This window comes from Phoenix dactylifera, chromosome 4, assembly GCF_051530095.1.
Source record: "Phoenix dactylifera cultivar Ajwa chromosome 4, Ajwa_hap1_PhDact_Kaust_v1.1, whole genome shotgun sequence".
Classification (NCBI taxonomy): Eukaryota; Viridiplantae; Streptophyta; class Magnoliopsida; order Arecales; family Arecaceae; genus Phoenix; species Phoenix dactylifera.
The window spans coordinates 43,808,579-43,828,112 of NC_143193.1; the positions used below are offsets into that span (position 1 = coordinate 43,808,579).

General features: G+C 37.7%; 1 protein-coding gene across 5 annotated transcripts; it reads left to right on the forward strand.

The window, feature by feature from the left end:
- Nucleotides 1–771: 771 nt before the first annotated feature.
- On the forward strand, nt 772–16,069 carry LOC103711596 (uncharacterized). Of its 5 annotated transcripts, none has more exons than XR_005514914.2 (9): nt 772–1,488; nt 3,811–3,975; nt 4,059–4,151; nt 4,219–4,334; nt 6,653–6,726; nt 12,385–12,472; nt 12,553–12,861; nt 12,975–13,131; nt 15,358–15,497. XR_005514914.2 is itself a non-coding variant. In XM_039133786.2 (9 exons), exons 1-9 carry the CDS (start codon nt 787–789, stop codon nt 15,632–15,634), a joined length of 1,989 nt encoding a protein of 662 aa, XP_038989714.2. In that variant the 5' UTR covers nt 772–786; the 3' UTR covers nt 15,635–16,069. The 5 variants fall into 5 exon arrangements, 3 of the variants coding, with proteins under 3 accessions (XP_038989714.2, XP_088576122.1, XP_038989715.2); XR_015977189.2 differs by lacking the exon at nt 15,358–15,497 and adding an exon at nt 15,001–15,346; XM_039133786.2 differs by having other exon boundaries at nt 12,967–13,131; nt 15,358–16,069.
- The last annotated feature ends 3,465 nt before the right edge of the window (nt 16,070–19,534 follow it).

Consider the following 19,534-nt stretch of genomic DNA (forward strand, 5'->3'; position numbering starts at 1 on the left):
ATAGGAGTGCGACTAGCAAAACTTTGACACAAATTATCTTAGATTAGAGTTTATTTAAATTGATGTACTACCATAAAATATTGTTAGAATTGTGAGATATTTAAATTTTAAGTTAGTTATTGAAATAAAGTTACATATTATCATTTAAGGTTGTTTCGTTGTATGTTTATAATATCATGATGAAATACCTTGTATGCTTGTGGGGAGAGTCCCAATGAGTATGCGGCGGTTGCGGCGATCCTCGGCTTGTGTTCTCGGTTCGAGAGTGTGATATATAGATATAGTATTTATGATCTTATTCATTTGACGTAGAGCCTTTTTTTTTTTTTTTTTGGCTAAGACTCGTAGAGCCTTCACTTAGGGCTTATTATTGTCGTAAGAATATATTTAAGATCATCAAACCAACAAAGTAGCCCGAGCTCGATTTGAGAAAAACTTCAAATCAAACCCATTTCGAAAGTAGATGAACTAAGCATGAACTAACAAACAAGCTTAAAATTTATTGTTTAAAAAGTATAAGCTCATGGTTGATAATCATATTTTTTAATTGATAGTATTTTCATATTTTTATTGATCTACTATTTATCAGTTATTTGTATTTTTAAGTTTCTAAACTTAATTTATATTTTTAAATTATTATATTTAGTCTAAGCAACAATTTCTTTTTTTTTTTTAGACGTGAATTAAGTTAAAAATCCGTGAATTGAAATAAAAGAAGGCAGAGTAGAAAAGGAGATACGGAAGGAGTACATATTAAGATAGGGCAACAACCGACAAAAGCCGCCCATGGCTATGCTATTCCCGCAAGCCCCTCCATACCCAGTTCCTCCAACCACGCAACATCCATCTATTGGACACAGTAGACGGGCCCCACAGCCAAGTCTCTTAAAATTACACGCTGGGAAGCGTTTCCACAAGCGCATTGCAAACGAGAGTGGTACGGAGGGCAGCACCCCAGCCCTGGAGATGGAGGGAGGCTGGGATTTCCAGCGAGGCCGCAAGATATATAAGAGAACGAGGGAGGGGGGAGAGAGAGTGGAGAGAGAGATGGGTTGCCACGCCGTCTTCCACGCGGCGACCCCGCAGCCTCTCGTCGCCCTCCACCGCCGCTCTCGCCTCCCCCCCAATGACCTCTCCCTCTCCCAAAATCCTAATCCCCATCGCCGCTGCCACTGCCCCCTCCTCCCGCCGGCGGGCTTCGCCGGCCCGCGGAAGCACCGCCTTGCTGTCAGGGCCGCCGCCGCCCCCGCCCCCGCCCCCGAGGCCATGCCGGGAGCCGTGGAGCCCGGCCAGTGGGACGCCCTCGAGCGCTGCTTCGCCGCCTCCCCGGTCTCCGATCCGCCCTCCTGCTCCTCCTCGCCGTCGTCTTTGTTGGCGTCCGCCGCGATGGCGCCGGTGATGAAGGGACAGTACGGGGCGTTTGGGGGGGTGACGCTGGAGAAATCCAAGCTCGATCTTTCCCAGAAGACTACGAAGTCGAGCGCTGAGGTAAGAGGAGAAGTGTTTTGCGGTTCGAATTTGGATTTATCTTAGCTTCTTTTCATCTTTCTTGCGTTTATTATTGAGATTGTTTATTCGTTTCTAGTTTGTGGGTATGAAATTTGGTAATACTCGTCTCTCCATGGATTTTGATTTATTTTATATGATATTCTTGAAACCCTTGAAAGATAAGGTTTTGTATGTCTATTGATTTGCTAAAGAAGAATTGGTGAATTTTGCTAGCTTTTTGCTCTCTTTTATGCCTACTGTCTCTATCGTTTCAATCAGTTTAATGGAGATTTACGGTTTCCCATTGAATTTTGCTAAGTTTGAAATATGATTATGAACTTCTGAGATTACCTAGCGTTCCGGATACTCTGCTTCATAAATTAATGGTGAAGAAATTATCGTTAGGGGAGTAAGAACAGCACCACGAAAGGTTGTAATTTTGGTTGCGGTTGGTTATGTCAATGGATATTTGAAGGGTTTAACCCTGTGAGTTACTAGAGAAGGAAGTTGTAATGATGAACAAGAATAAGATGATGCAAGTATAACTTTTCTTCGAAGGATCGATCCCAAGATTAGGCATTGGAAGGATATCTGCTATCAAGGTTCTTCTTCCTGTCTGGTGTATTGACTGCCAGATGTTTATTAACATGGTGGTTCAAGTCTTGGTGGAGGAAGAAGGATATCTGCTAGGGAAATTTTATTTTGCTTTTGTCCTTCATTATGGGTTGGGAGGGAGGAGTTATTTGTTGAGAGTGAGCTTACCTACTAAATGGAGGAACTTATATGATGTAGAATTAGAGGAGATGATTTTTGTTCCATCTCTAACTTAAGGTCCTATTTGGGATTGCTATTGGTAGTAGAGCTGTTGGAAGCAGAGTTTTTACAAAAAGTTGTTTGTTGTTTGGTGACCACATTTCTAAAGTGCTCAACTGAAAAGTATTTTAGGTATGACAAAATGTCAATAAAAGATATTGCATAGTATTGTACAATAAAGTATAATATGACGTAAACATTTTATTGCATATTAAAATATTATTACATAGAATAATATTATTATAATGTAATATAATGTTATAAAATATTATTTTAATATCATGTAGTATAACATTGTATACTATAGCATAATTATATAACATAATATGATATAATATAATATAATATAGTAATTTATTATTACATATTATGATATTATTATAATATTATATAGTGTAGTATAATAATATAATATGATATGATGTAATATAATAATTCATTATTGTATTTATTATGTAATATAATATTATTATTGTAATATAATATAATATAATATAGTTATGATAGTGTAATATAATATTATATTTTTAGTATTAAATATGAGATTTGTTCATGGGCATTTTGTTTATCAAAGCCAAAATAAATTTTCTATATCCGCCAGAAACCACTTTTAGGGAGAAGCTCCAAAATGGTGCTTCTCCCTAGTAGATCTTTTCAGCTTTTTGGCGAAACCAAAACAACTTTCAGATTTTTTAGTAAATACCACTATACCATTCAAAAGTGCTTTTGGAAGGCTAGAAAGTATCTTTTGGCTCCCCAAAAGCTTTGCCAAATAGGGCCTTACTTGTGGTTGGGACGGTCTTTTGTAGATGAAATGTGCGTGAACTATTCATTCGTTTTTAAGGTCTAGGCACCTCCATTGACATACATTCAAGTGCGACTTCTTGAGGATATTGATGTGAAGCTCATTTGGAGGTGTCTATATTTTGGATGGTATGTGCATGTTTGAGCATAGTAGTTCTAAGGAGGGGGCTCCCTCCTACTATATTATGAGTTCTCATGCACTATAATACCTCTATTTGCATTGAACTGAGAATGCAGGGAGTAGTTGGTTACTTGCAGTCATTTGTGAGTTAATAAAGAAGGTCTGTAGGTAAAGTGAACTACTTGTATATGTGTGAGGCTAAAAACAGCAGACAGGAGTTGAATATTTGGCTATATCAATACTGCTTTCATATATCTTTTCAGAGTCTTCGCGTTTGCCAAGAAATTATTGGGTTTTCTTTGAGATTTGTTGGTTTAATTGGTCTTTTTCTGTTGGAGTTAAAATATATTACTTAATGAATTCCCTCTTTTTTCTTTAAGTCAGCTTTGCCCTTGTGACCTAAATAGATAAACTTCCTTTTCGTGCTTACTTCTGTATTTGTTCAGAGTTTGTACCACTTCTTTTGAGTAGAATATAGAGTCCCCCTCCCTATGTGCTGAACTTTAACAGTTTTACCCCGATAATGTCATATGTCTTCTAATACTTTTTAACCAGTTTTGTCTATTTTTATTTTATTGGTGCAGACAGCAACTGGTGGAGGAGGTGGAGATATTGGAAAGAAAAATTTCCATGGTGGGGGTGACGGTGGCGATGATGGCGGCGACGATGATGATTACTTTGATGACTTTGACGAAGATGATGAAGGAGATGAAGGTGGATTATTTAGAAGGCGCCTTGTCCTTCAAGAGGTTGGTGGATTTATTCTATGGTTGGAAGCAAAGTGAAGGTGAAAAACTTCTATTTGCAGTAATCATTTCTGTACTTCTTGCAGCTCTTTGATAGGAAGTTTGTGGATGCGGTGCTTCAAGAGTGGTACAAAACCATGATAAATTTGCCTGCTGGACTGCGTCAAGCTTATGAAATGGTATCCTCGTGTTTATCTTGTTAAACTAGAATTCTAGGCCACTAAACAAATATAACCTGAATTATAGGGTTTGGTGAGCTCTGCACAAATGGTACGCTTCTTGTCAATTAATGCAAGGCCAACAACATCTAGGTTCATTTCTCGGGCTCTTCCACAATCCCTATCTAGGGCTTTCATTGGAAGGTAAAGTAATAAGAAGCTTTCAGTTTTTTGAGAAATATATTTAAATGTATCTGAGTGACTCCTTCACATATTCCTGGTCTGTAGGCTTACATTTGACTTTCATTCATTTGTAAAGGGCCCTATCCTTTCTCTCTACATGTAATTATGCCTAGTTTTTCAATCCTAGAGGTTGAGACACTGACTTTATTTATTTGTTTGTTGATCTACTAATAGATCTGTTTTATAGTTGATAGATATTCAAATGTACAATATGGGTATACAGGCATCAATCATGCTTAGTTATTTATGCATTCTTCATTATTTGCAGGCTTTTGATCATCTTTAGGAAGAAAACAGAGAACTTCTAGCTTACTGTTTATGGTTAAGGTGGGGAAGAGTGCAATTAGTTCTAGTGGTTCAAGGATAAAGAATGCAAAAGAAAAGAAGGCAAAAAAGGTTATGAGTATTGAATGGTAATTAAAGTAACAAGACCTTATTATGTACACTTGCGATGCGTGGAAAGACAAAAAATAGGTCATCTCTTTATATTTTTCATGGTTTTAAGGCTTCATATTTATGTATGTTACTACGTTCTTGCCTTGTTGGTGTGAGACAGTCTCGCTAAATTTTTCAACAGTTACTCAATTGATATGTCTTGATCTAATATCATCTAGGATCCCTCCATAGCTGGCATGTCAACTAGTATGTTGCGATTACAAGTATAAAGCTTAGCTGCAATTGGTTAAAATTTTACCTCAAACTCAAAAAAATGGATGTTCCTTAAGATTAGCTTTCATTTGTTAATGTTGTTGGTGTTTCTAGATGTTTTTTCCCAGTAATATGGTAATTCTTTTGGATTTTTTTAGTTATCTTTGTTAGCAACAATCTACCTGAGATGATTATAGCTTGATGCTTTTATATGAAGCAAACTATAATAGAATTATAATGCTTGGCTGCAATTGGTTAATATTATCCCTCAAACTCGAAAAAATAGATGTTTTTCTTTGAGATTAATTTTCATTAATTATTGTTGTCTGTGTTTCTAAGTGTGATGTCTTCGGTAATATAATATAGTTTTTGTATTTTTTAGTTATCTTTGTTAAAAACATTGCCTACCTGAGAGGATCGCAGTTGGATGTTTTTATATGAAGCAGCAATGTAATAGCATTCAAGTTATCATTTTTAAAGCTAAACAAACTAGTCAAAATTTGGAGATCTGGAAAAAGAGTTCTTTATTCTTAAAGCATATGTTCCCATATCCTACAACATGTCTCTAGTTTCTCTTTGTATATTCTCCTTTTGATAGAATTGCTTATAGCATTCTTGAATCCGAAAGTAGGCCTCCATTTGTTGAGGGTGACAATATAATGCACTGAGGCCTGATTCCTGGCCTTTATAACTGTGATGGGTAGATTTGATAGATACACTTTTGGTGAGAATTGTATGAATGAAGTGCTGTGCTTTCTCATGAATCATACAAGTCACTTGATTTGCGTAAATAATAAAGATTTGGTGGGTGGATAGCTATCCTAGTGCTGATTCATATATATATATATATATATATATTACTTCCTACCTTTTGGAATTTGATTGAACGCTAACAGAATATCCTCATGTTGTTTCTCATGTTTCTCCTCTTAACTACTAGTTTCTTTATGCATTAAGCAACATTTCCTTAATCACAATATTGGTCGATTGTTGAAGAAAAGATGCGAGCGTGATTTTTTCTGCTTGGCAGATGTGGGAAATGTATGATCACATCAAGGAAAGGTTACCAATTGTAGGATAGAAAAAAATGGAATACTCTTATTAAAATGTTAAGGTAATGTTTACTGAAGATGGGAGGTGGATTGAATTCATTTGGAAGGTTAAAAGAAGCAACAAGACCACTATTTGAAAAACGGCATATATAGCTAAATATGCAAAGAGCCCCTGGTTACCCTCCATAGGTCCAAACTGGACAAAGTTGGCTGCTATATGTGTACAGGCTGCATAGCGATCACCCGCCACTCAAATCGGCCCACATACCTTGCAAATGTGGCCTGTGACTTTGATGGACATATGCGCATGGTGGAATTAGGCCCTAATGGAGGGTAGCAGATTCTGATTACAGATCTGATACAAAATTGAAGACACAATGAGGAAAAGAGGGGGAAATAGATGTTTTAAGATGGGAGTTTTTGGTAAGAATACTAGGGTTTAACTTAATTGCTGGATGGATGAATCTTCTGTTATTGGATCAATATAGTCTGTCAAAGTTGTAGCTCTATTGATATATCTGAAACTAGCTGCAGAAAGTTCTAACTCTGATACTGGGTTGATGTCATTCCGTCAGCTAGGGATTCGCATATAGGATTGAGGACTCTGAGGCAAGGACACTACCAAGAGATATGGTGGCGACAAATCTATACAGGTAAGCTGTTGCTACAAATCTAGGTTAAATAGGATAATATACATCTAGGATTAGTAATAATATATATATATATATATATATATATATATATATATATATATATATTTACATATATGTAATAAAAAGTAGATACATTTTTTAATATGAAAAATTACTTGGGATGATGCTTTTTCATGTAATATGCCCATACTCTATAATAACATCGACAACCTCCATCTTTGGTCATCTTTCAGATCCATATGGGTTAAATCATGGAATGTTGTACCACCTCGAACCATTCGGCTCGGGGTGTATTGAGCCATACCAGAGATGGACCGGCACAATTTCACCCCTCAATTCGAGAAATTTGGCAAAACATAGGAGAGGGAGAACAAGAGAGGGGGGGAGAGAGGCAAAGGGAGAGGCAGGGGGAGGAAGGGAGGGAGGGGGAGGAATGGAGGGAGAGGGAAGGAGAGGGTTTTCGAGCCACCCTCTCCTTCAGCCATATGGTAACAGGGAAGAGAGGGGGCCCAAAAGTCCCCCTTCTCTCCCTCTCTCGGCCTCTTCATCCCTTCCTCTCTCTCCCTCTCCCTCCCTCTCTCTCTCTTCCGCTCTTTCCTTCTCCCTCTTCCTCCCTCTCGGCTCTATTGTGTTGGTATGAGCCCAAAATAGAATGGCATGGTACCGTACTGTACCACTGGGCAACCGGTATGGATCCTGGTACCGGCACAACATACCTTGGGATAAACAACTTTCTATGGAATAACAGCCACATCACAATTTCTAAAATTCAATAATTTCATTTTAATTATTTAGTTTGATGTTTTCCTTTATTTTCTTGTTTATTTCAGGAGGTTTTAATTTGTAAAGAGATTTTATCAAATAAATGGATGACTAGAAGATTTTTTGACCTACTTTGATGCTAGACCTTAGTACTATAGCAGTACTTCACAGTACCTGTGAAAAGTAACTGATGCTTACTAGGGGTTATTTGGGGATTTAAGATTATGTCAGGTCTTTTCCATTTTTATAAATATGTAATGCAGTTCTTTGAGACCATTAGAAATAAAGATACAACTCCTCTCAGATGGCCACCTAGTGCCTTCTTTTCACTTCTATTCCTTTTCTCCTTCCTCTTATGATATTTATTCTTTTATCTATTATGTTTATTCTACTGCATCTTCACTGCTATTAAATGCAGTCTTTGAACACTTTCAGAACTATCTTATATTGGCAACTGAATCTCTGTTGATACCTTGGATGAGGCTTTGTTTGGATGCCAAGATTTGACAACCAATAAAATTCAGATTAATCCAGATCCGAATCAAGTTGCATTTATTTAGTTTCTGTGAACCCTATATTCATCCGTAACGTTGCGTCATATATTGCATGCATATTTTACTTTTTTGGGTATTTTTATGATTGACATGGTCTTATTGTTGTGCCCCCAAAGTAAAAATCTTGATTCTGTGGCTACTCTAAGGGTTTTATGTTGAGATGCTGACTAGGTTCCCAGCATGCGAAAAGTTATATTTCACCACTTATTGGCACTCTCCTTTGAATCCAGCAATCATGTCTGTAATCGAACTATCAACTTTCAGCTGGTCAATGGTGATTGAGGGACCTGTGAAAATCTTATCCAACCTCTTATTTTCTTTGTTTCTTGCTCCTTGTCCCTAAAATGGTTTGCACATCATGGAGCTTGAAGTAAGCAACAAAAACCTTTGCAGTCTCAAACTATAGGTTCTCATGCAAGAAATAGTTCAATACTTAAAAAAATGCTGCTTTTTTGCCTAGCTGTCGTACCGAAACCGGCCGGTACGAACCGGCCAGCTCTTCTCCGCCGGAGCCAGAGAAGAAGAAGAGAACAAGAGAGAGCGCGGGAAAGAGAGAGGGGAGGAGATTTGTGGCCACCATTGGAGAGCTGCAGAGGGGCAGCGGAGGCCCGGGGGGGGGGGCGAGGGAACCTGCAGGGGCGTGGCCGAGGTCGCGGTCGCGTCCCCTATTTCGAAAGAAACAGGAGACGCGGCCACGGCTTTTCAATTCGGAGATTTTTAAGTGAAGTCGGCACTTGATTTGTCGACTTCACATAAAATCGCCCAATTTTCGAAACAGGAGATGCGTGCCCTCGGCCTTGCGGGTTCCCCCGCCCCCTCACAGGCTCCGCCGCCCCTCCGACCTCCGCCGCCCTTCCGCGGCTCTCCGATGGTGGCCATAAGTCTCCTCCCTCCCTCTCTTCCCCGCGCTCTCTCTCCTCTTCGTCTTCTTCATCTCTGGCACAGAACCGGCCCGTACCGATTTTCACGGCTCCGCCGTACCGGTAGCTGGCCGGACCGATCCGATACGGGCCGGTTCGGCGAACATTGGTTTGCACTATACATCAAGCTTGAATTTGGAGAATGAAAATAATCTATTATTTATTATTCAATATTGCTCGGCTGGTTCGGCGAACCATGGCTTGCACTATACATCAGGCTTGAATTTGGGGAATGAAAATAATCTATTATTTATTATTCAATATTGCCATCTTGGTATGCTATGTTTCATTTTCATAGATTTAATTACTTTTTGAGAATTTGTCTTATGTTTTTTTAATTTTTCCAGATCTGCCACCTTGACCCATGTGTGCTTAGGCATTTGTTGGTGCCTAGGAACCTAACAGCTCCCTAGCCACTCATCTACCACCGACAATTTTTCAGACATTACAAACAGTATTCTTGAACTTCAGGATGTGGCTTAAGTAGTTGATCAGTAGTTTCTTCTTTTGTTTCATAAAATGCAATTGGTGTGGCATACCTCAACATTTTAAATGCATCTTACCGGGCCTCCTAACTGTCTTATAAGGAGCTCTTTGCCTCGGGCTCACTGAAGTTTCTAGTCAGCACTTATGTAACAGAAGCCCTTTGGAGGCACCTAAATTCATGTTAAATTTTGTGTTGTTCTTCCAAATTCCGACAACTTCTGTTGCAATTCAATCACCCATAAAGTGTCTTCATGAAGTCATCCATCTTTTTTCTTTTAAGGGAGGGTATGTATTTCTATTTGGAACTTCATATGGGAAAATTTATTTTACTACCAACACCGCATTCTAGCCGCTATAAGAATATTTTGGATTGATTACAGAATTTTGAGAGGCTTGATAATCTCAACCTTCATAGTCATTAGTGTAAATCTAGTTAAACCTTTGTTCACATGGTGGTAGTTTTGTCTCAGCATATTTTAAGTTTGCCCAGTATTGGAGATCAAATTCCAACTATTTTTATAAAAATTTTTAATAGCCCAATGGTATTCTACAACTTCCATTAACTTATTTTGTAGAATATCATCGTCTATCTCAATAATAGCTTAAAACTTTTATTGTTCTTGCTTGAACTTGACGATAACACAAGTTATAGTTCTAATTTCACGTGACTAGAGAAGGGTGGTTACATAAAAGAAGATGGCCTCTAATTTGCTAGAATATATATTGTAACCTTGGGTACTGCATTAATTAGCCCATCCCTTTTGCAAAGTAGAGATTTAATCATGACTAAATAGTCAGTAATTATAAACCTACACCTAGATGACAATGGACCAATTGGTCCTAAATTTGTTGTTTGTAATTTTAAAATTCTTGATTTTTAAGTTCTCTTACTAGTGATGTTTGTAACCTGATGTTAGTCACATGCAGAATTGGATTTTGGAGGTGGTCCTATTTATTCTTTGTTTATGACTGATTTGAATGTCAACTTATTATATAGCCATAAGAATCCCATTGTTTTTGGAGTTTACTCCCACTAATTAGTAAAAGATATATAGGTTTGTGATTCGTATGTTCCTCTAACTAATATTAACAATCCGGACATGTATTCTTTTAGATTCCTAGCAATAACGTAGTTGGGATGCAAAAATCTATTTGATGTTTTTTTTATAATGATTAGTTGGGATGCAAAGTGAATTACCCTGATATGCTCACTTGACCTTTGCCATTTAGCTCACATACATTGAAATTTATATTATTTTCTCTGTATGCTTTACTTGTATAAAGGAATATATAGTATATGTGTATGTATTTGTATGTGAAACCATATGAGCAGAGAGATGCTTGTATGGATAATGGCTTATGGTTTTTTAGTTAATATTATGTGCTTTTCATTCCAATTTGCGTAGAACTTTTTTTTCTGCTACTTTCTAAGTTAGTATCAAGAGGGGGACCATGGTTGATTGCAGTGATGGACACATCCATTAGAAAGTCTTATCACTAAGAGAAGTATTGCGATTCTGTCATTATAGTTAGGGCTGGTGATGAGTCCCCTCCCCTCCCTATTGGGTCTATAATATCGAACCCTAACTTTCCTCCAAAATCATTGCTTCTCTTCCCCACATTTGACACCACTGCCTATCCCTTGCTATTTGTCACCACAAACATCCAATGCCCGTCACCAGAGTCCTTTGTTGTTGCCTTCAGTTTCCACCACCGTCTGTCATCCATTGCCTCTGCCATTCAATGCCATTTTGATCACCATGTTCTATGTTATCGGAGAGATGGAAGGACGACGTCATGGGTGGCGAGGCGAAGAGGAGAGGGCACGACGGGTAGTGGGAGATGATGAGCGGCAGAAAAGATACAATGAACAGTAGGCAGTTAAGAGCAGTGGAGGAGAGAACTTGGTGGATGGTGGAAACCAGCATAGAGAATGTGATGAGCGGGGGTGAGCGACGGAGGAAGGATAGATGGTAGCATTAAGGGTCGGATTTGACATCATGCTTCAGGTTAGGGTTTGATGTGATAGCTCAGGATTGTTTTTCCTTTTTTTCCCCTGGGACTCTTGTGAAAGGAAATGCATTCTTATTTATAATAGCATTTGAGCCTTGGGCCAAATTTGTTCCAGGCCTGGGCCTAAAGAAAATCTTAAGTTTTGGACCTATGCTTGGCCAGGCCTGCTTTTCTTTCATTATTCTGGTCAGTTATGATGGGTTTGCCTAGGGTCGGTCCATCAACAGCCCTAAATATAACACTCAAGGAAGAAAACCCCATTTGAAGGACTTTTGAGGCCAGCTGTGTGTGGCCGGACTCTAATCCTTTTGCCCTATTTATGGAGTTCGATTTAGGCTGTTTGTATTTTGTGTAGATGAAGTATAGCTGTTTTAATAGTAGGAAATGCATCTATTCATAATTCCTGGGATGCTTAGGGCATTATGGTGCCCAAGGAGTTTTGTGAGAATGATCTGGTCCTATAACATTTGAGACAAGTCAATAATGTAGAATATATTTACATTAGGTGTATTTGTAAGCACCTATTATATACTATTCTCAGATTTGAAATATGTCAACTATTACCACTCCTTGCCCCCCTCCTTTACTGTTCTTCTTTTCATAAAAAATTCTTCTAATAATCCCGAACCTAATCTTTGCAAAAAAGCGCGTACCGTATTTATTGAGGAATTGTCCATATGTAAGATCATAATTATTGATACGGATCTTTTCCACATAAAAAGGTTTTACCATGCTAGCATCTCAACAGAACCTTTATTTCGGTTTGTCTACTACTGCTAAATTGGTTAGAATGATTCTGCAATCCATCTAGTATAACTTTATATTGGTAGATGATGCTCATAATTCCTTCTTTTCCTCTCCTATATGAGCTCAACCTACTTCAAATGTCATTAACTACAACTTTGATTGCAGGATGCTTGCAGATCCCTCTTTCTTATGTAAATTAATCCTCGAACAGGCAGCTACTATTGGTTGTGCTGTTTGGTGGGAGTTGAAGAATCGCAAAGAAAGGTGTTTATTCCATTACATGGAGATAGAAGATTAATGTGCATTATTTTGTTTATTATATTCATTTGATTTGTTGTTTTCAGGATTAAACAAGAATGGGATTTGGCACTCATAAATGTTCTGACAGCATCGGCTTGCAATGCATTTATTGTCTGGTCGCTTGCACCATGTCGTTCCTATGGGAATACATTCCATTTTGACTTGCAAAATACAATCCAGAAACTTCCGAATAATATATTTGAAAAATCTTATCCTCTGAGAGAGTTTGACTTACAGAAAAGAATTCAATCTTTCTTCCTTTACAAGGTTCCAGAGTTATGTCTCGTTGGTGTAATTGCTGGATCTCTTCAAGGTATCTTGTCAAAAGTTTCCTCTTCGAAAAAGGAGGGGAGGTTAGTGTACACCACCTTTTGTCTCCTTATTTAATATTGTTCTTGTGCGAGTTGCTTCAAGTTTCTCCTACAGCATGTCCTTCAACTGATTGCATTGTGTCGTAGGTTATCAGTGACCATACCATCTGTCACTACCAATGCTCTTGGCTATGGTTCTTTCTTGGGGCTTTATGCAAACCTGCGGTATCAGCTGTTATGCGGAATTGATAGATTTATGTTCAATCACTTTGATGTTCTAGGAGTGCCGATCTTTTTCAGCACAGCACTGAGGTAGGTTGCCATCCTGTTGGTGTAACTTTTCTATAGGGTCAGTATTTTTTTTAAAATTTTATTTTCATAGCCTTATCAGATCTTAACTTGTTCTAATGCATTAGGTGTGGTCTTCCATAACTACTACGAAGCCTGTATTACCTTCTTGTCTTCTTTATTGTGAATATTCACGTTGTCTTTGGTCTTACTTCATTAATGTGGCTTTAACTTCAATGGTTGAGAGGCTTATATATTTTCGATGAGTCCTTTTAGTTGAAAGTTTTGCCTCAAAATCTTTAGTACTCAATTCCCTACTTTTGAGGGAGAAACCTAATGATGTCCCTTTGTGATCAGCCCAATAAGTATTCAAATCACCCTTTTTTTTTATTTTGAATCATACTGCGACAAGACAAGTCCATATAACTTTTGGCTATTAAGATGCATAAATACCATCCAAGGTCTGCAATACCAGAAGTGACACCCATGCCGGTAGGCTGGCATTACAATATGGTATGGTACTATGTTGTGCCATTCTAGTGCATATCGACAAAAGAAAACTAGCAAGGGAGGGGGAGAGAGAGAGGAAGGGAGGGAGAGAGCAGGAGAGGGAGGGAGGGAGGGAGATCGCAGGAGAGGGCAGCGGCGAGAGAGAGAGAGAGGTGGAGGGAGGGAGAGAGAAGGAGAGAGAGGGAGGGAGGGAGGGAGGGAGAGAGCAGGAGAGGGCAGCGGTGAGAGAGAGAGAGAGAGGTGGAGGGAGGGAGAGAGAAGGAGAGAGAGGAAGAGAGAGACGGAGAGGGAAGAAGGATGGGAGGGAGGGAGGGTGGCTGAGAGAGAGAGGTGGAGGGAGGTGGGGAAGAGGACTTTCGAAGCCCTCTCCCCTCTGCAGCATTGAAATAGGGGCGAAGCTCCTATTTCAAAATAAAGCAAGGGCTTTGGTCCTTTTTTTTTTTTTTAAGTAAATCAGCAAACTCCCTTTCTGTCTCTCTCACTGTTTCTCTCTTTCCTTCTCCCTCGTCGTTTTCTTAAACCAGGGAGTGGAATTGTGTCGTTACACCCCTGATATGCCTCAGTATTTCCCAAACCAAGCGGTTTAGGACAATACAGCCAACCTTAATCGTTAATACCATATGTGAACTGCAACCAATGCCAAGATACTCTCCTATATTTTCCATCTTTGGAAGACCCTCGGCTTGCCTTTATGCACAATGGGGAAGTAGATTTTCTCCTTGACTTAAAGGCATGTAACATGTTTTAAGGAGGTGAGGTGTCTGTATGTCAGGATTTTCAAATGTGATACTGCAAGGATATGCTAACTTTTTGAGTCGAACATATTTTCCCTCTGCTAAATAGGTTGGCTCTTGCCTCTGAAATATCCAATAAAGTTTCAAATCCACTTCTATTTTGCCATCACCATGTCCTTGTCTTATCTATCTTTTGTCACATGGTTTCTTTTTCTATCATCCCGATAATGCATGCAACAGGTAATTCAAGCACTTAGCTTGATACTCAATATTTTGACTTGATGTATGCTTCATGGAACTTGGACCCTTGAGTGAATGGTATGCCGTACCGGTCTTTACCGGTCATATTGTACCTTACCAGTACCAAACGGGTATACGATATAGGAGGCATATTGAGTATCGGTATGCTAGACCGACCCCCATACTAAGTGTACCGATATTGTACCAAGATGATACTGGTAAGGGGGTCCAATACTGAGATTGCAAACTGTGGTCTTGACCATTTGAAGAATCCATGTTTGATTGTTTAAAGCTGAATATTATATGGTACAAAAATTATTATATTTGGGTACATGAAAAGTATATTGTCATATTCATCAAACAAATTTTCTTTCCATTCTGATTTTCCAAATTTCCTGATATGTTGCAGAAAGTGAAAGCAACACTTCTATTTTCATTTTGGGTTCGTGATTTAAAGGCTTTGAATTTTATACTCAGAAGGATGCCGTTATCAATTAGCCAAAATCAGTTGTACAATATAAACCATAGTTCAAATATAAATCATGTGCAGGAAGTCAGTAATTTAGGAGAGAGTGAGCTGCATTTTTTTTTTTTGTGTGGTAAGCAAGTTACATGCTTCAAATTTTGCTTATTCTGACATGTAGTATGTGCCCCTGCATTTTGCATAAATTTTGTTGTTTGATGTTGTTTCTTCCTGTGAACTTGGTTTCCTGTTTGGTAGCTGAATCGACTAATATGTTGTTCCTTGGTTCACATTTGTGTGCAGAATATTGAATATTCAGATTGGGGAGATATCCAGACCTGCTTGGCTCGGGGTGGAAGCTGATCCACTGCTGCAGTCAGACAATCTGTTGAAAGCATATAACAGACCCTCAGAGGCCACTGATAGTCCGAGTGCAAAGTGGTTCATATCCAAGAACACCATTATTTCTGGCCTTGGATTACTTGGTATTAAGCAAGGCAGCGAGAAACCGGAGGCTAAACCTTCAAAGGCACACCGAAAGAGAATTGTTAGGAAAAAAGCAAGCACAACTTCGGCATAACCGTGGTTCTCATCACTTTGGAAACAATTTTGCATGTGAGGTCAATTCTGGATGCTGATTACTGCCATGCAAGTGAACAGGGAAGATTCTTGTTGCCAACTTTGGCAGTGTTATCAAGATGCGATCTTGGAATTGCAAGGCGTCTGATGAAGAGTTTTAAAGATTTAGATTTCTTTAATTTTGAGCACTAAGATTTATTATTATTATTATTATTTTTTTTTTTTTTGCTTCCAGATTTTGGTCTCTTGTATACATATAATTTGTTAGAGAAATTAATAAGATTGAAATTTGTTCTGTTCACTGACACAGTCTAACTAGCAGAGTGCAGGGAAGTATGACTGCTTTGGAAAGCCATGCATTAGCTTTGAGATTCCATTGATGGAAAATTCAGAACATGAAACATTGATACGGGCTTAAATTCAATCTTTTGGGACATGCTTCCTTGATTTTGAGACCATTTGCAGGTCCTATAAAGCTGGAGGCAATTAGGTTGCCTACAAGGCACACAGATGATGTTATTCTTTGGCTTTCAATGAGTACATTTTTATTTAGTATCAGACAGTATGATGCAGTGTTAATTTCCAAGTAATAGGTTGGCCAAGACGGTGATAGTTTAGAATCAGAGTTTCAAATCATTTTCTTCCGGTAGGCATTCCAGTTCCTGGATTGCAGAGGTCTGGATGCTGGAAATTGTTGATAAACAGGTATAAAGAAGACTTCTGCTGCATGTATGACAACACAGTTGACATACCTGCCTATTTCTGCAAGTCTTCAGTAATGCAAATGACATTAATTTGTGCATAGCCAGTTGTTACAATGGGTGGCAAAAGTTTACAGAGCCAATGCACCTTTGTTTCGATGGAGTTTCGTATGGTCATAAATACTGTTTTAGGTGGATTAAATAAAAAAGAAATGCGGTACTCCAGAAGTTCGATCTTCATGTTCTGAGGATGACCGAGGTTATTATGATCCATAGGATGGCTCGTGTATTGCGCAGGCTCTGTAATTATAGGGCTACCAGCAATTGGTAAATAGTAATTGCAATTCTTTCAATCGGATTAACTCGGACCTTTCAAAAAATAATAATAAATAATAGAATTTCGGAAGCAGGATTCTAAGCCTTTCACTTTTATTAAAAAAAATAACATATCATCTATTTATGCTAGTGAGTTTTGAGTTCCAAATCTGAATGAAATTCTTCTCTAGTTAATAAAAGGGAAGTGCAAGGTAATACCCTTTTTTACTTTCTCCTAATCATGTATACAAAATTATGGTACAAGGCCCTTAAGGTTGGATTCCTCTTCTAGTTGAAATATTTTTTTTCTAAAATAAAAAATAGTGAATATTTTCAAATTAGGATAGAAGTTAGATCTCGACTCCATCTACTTAGCATTTTGTTGCATCATTATTTTCCTCCAGGATTAGAACTTATAGCCTCCCGAAGTCTTGGTTCATGATTGAGTACTCAATATGGTGAATCTTCCTCCAAATCTATCTGATCATCCAAATCTATTTGAACTGGCCAAGATGGCCAACAGTGGGTATAATAAATCCTCGCTGATCACTGATCCTAAATACCATCATGTATCTCACTTGATCTCAAAATGAAAAATTTTTGTTTTCTGGTGCAAACTAGATTGCACTTTAACGAGAGATGAACTTGAAAATGAGTGCAAGATTTAATTAATTTTAGGTTCATTCGAGCCAATAGTCAAACGTATATCAACCTATAAAAGATTAATCACAAATGTAGAGAAATTCCTAGTCCACAAAAATGTACTGCTTATTTTCAAGTCTAATATCTTGTTAATGGATAATCGAGTTATAAGCAATACCTAATTCCAAATATTGTTCCATTATTAATGTTTACTAAATTAAAAAAGTGTTAATTGAAAAATGCTTGGAGGCCTTTATGATTATCCTGTATGAACCTTCAAGAGCATTATAACCACCATTTCTAGGGTATGAAAATCTAATATCTTCTCCATGGCAAATTGTATGGCATTTGAGGATCAAACTACTACTACTTAATGAAATGAATGATTATGTAACTCTTTTATTATCCAAGTCCATGCAATGTCTTGGTGTGCCTCTTTTTCTTCATTTTTAATTTTTTTAAGCTTCTAATAAATATGCATCAGCATTAGAAATTACGAAGTTGATATTAGGAAATTCTTTCTTTCAGATAGTTGGGTACATTGGTACCACAATGTGTGTATCTCTTCTTGCTCCACCCTAAGCTAAACCCTTTTGATGCTACAAATCCTATCAATCAATTCTTTGGATGCATCTAATATCCTTTGATAACCAATGCAGTGTTTAATAGGTAGTATATAACACATGGCATGGCACATAGCTTCATGATTATACTGCTAGACACAATTTTTTGGCCAGCAAGATAATATTATAGCTTGGCAAGACATCAAAGAAAAATATCACCTACATGGCAAGGTGATTAAAATGGCACCAGGGTCATGGAATAAAATCAAATGCTTGGTAGGTAATAGAGCATCTTTTTAAATATTTTTAAAAATATTTGAAAATAGCAGAGCCATTTTATTTTATAATAAAATTCAAATACATAAGAAACTATTTAGATTTTTTTATCCCTTCAAACTTTATTTTGTAATCAAATGCTATCTAAGGCCAGAACAATGCTCTCCCAAATCTGTTTCACCTTAATAGAAATCAAAGTTGATAGCGGCTTTCTAAAAAGTAGGCCTACATGAATTTTTATCCTTGCAATGGGGGATTTCTAACATGACCTGCTAGTCTAAATGATAGTAAAATCTTTTTAGAAAGGAGAAACCATAATGAACCATGGTAATGGGATAAATAAGTGATTTTACATCACCAACCCACTAAAACAAAAGAGTTCTGCATTCATCCAAGCTCGTTAGTGGAGAGAACTTGCTCTTTGATTCATTTTTTCTGAAAACAAGTATTTTTATGAGAAAAGAATTGGCAAAATTAGTTGGAACCAACAAATAGCTACTTTATGGCTAGAGCCAGTCAAAAGAGGTCAACTGTAATCCTAGGTTGTAGTTTGAATATAGGCTGGTCAGAGCTAGTGTGAACATAGGTTAACCTTAGCGCATAAAAGCTCATTTCTATAATATGGAGTGAATGTGATTTGGTCTGGGTTAGCCTTTTAGTTAGGCCTCTTTTAAATTGTAATCCAACTCAAGATTAAGTCTAGACCCCCACTACCACCACAACTATGAGTAAATATTGGATTACTTGAAGAATGTGGACATCTAATGATCAATAAGGGAGTTATGTTAATGATTTCTATTAGGTATTCAATAGTGCATGCATCTTTATGGACCAGGCTAGTGTCTTGGTGTAGAATCTCACCGATGACTTATGCAAGTTAGAAAAAATATTAATTTAAAGTATATGTATTTTTTTTTTAAAAAAAAGTGTATGTAAGAGAAGTTCCATCTTGTAAGAAATATTTGGACTAGCTATCATTTTTCCCATCCTTGCATATTGGAGAATACATTCAATAGTGAATTTGAAATATTCATCAGTAAAAAGAATTTACAATCTCTATCATATATCAAATGCTTAAGTATTATGTGTGGTTTGTACCACCAAATCATGCTTGAAAAATATTCTCACTTCTTTATATTTTTAAATTTATTTAAGAGACAATCTTTCATCGATCTTTTCTCATAGGTATTGTCTTAAACGACAAAATCAAATTTGTTTATCTCAAATAAAAATTATACTTATGAACCATCAAATTGTATCTAGGGGTGGCAAAATGTGACCCAACCCGCCAACCCAACCCATGTTCGACCCGCCATAAATAGGTTTGGATTTGGCCTAAACAGGTTCGGGTCGTAAACAGGTTGACCCGTTTAACCTGTTTATTAATTGGGTCGGATACGGATT

Excerpts from the sequence above, each read along its gene's own strand:
- LOC103711596 (XM_039133786.2), top strand. The coding sequence starts at position 787 with ATGGCTATGCTATTCCCGCAAGCCCCTCCATACCCAGTTCCTCCAACC. Across the intron at positions 4,152-4,218 it reads TGCGTCAAGCTTATGAAATG|GGTTTGGTGAGCTCTGCACA; the intron begins GTATCCTCGTGT and ends CCTGAATTATAG. Across the intron at positions 13,132-15,357 it reads TTTTTCAGCACAGCACTGAG|AATATTGAATATTCAGATTG; the intron begins GTAGGTTGCCAT and ends ATTTGTGTGCAG.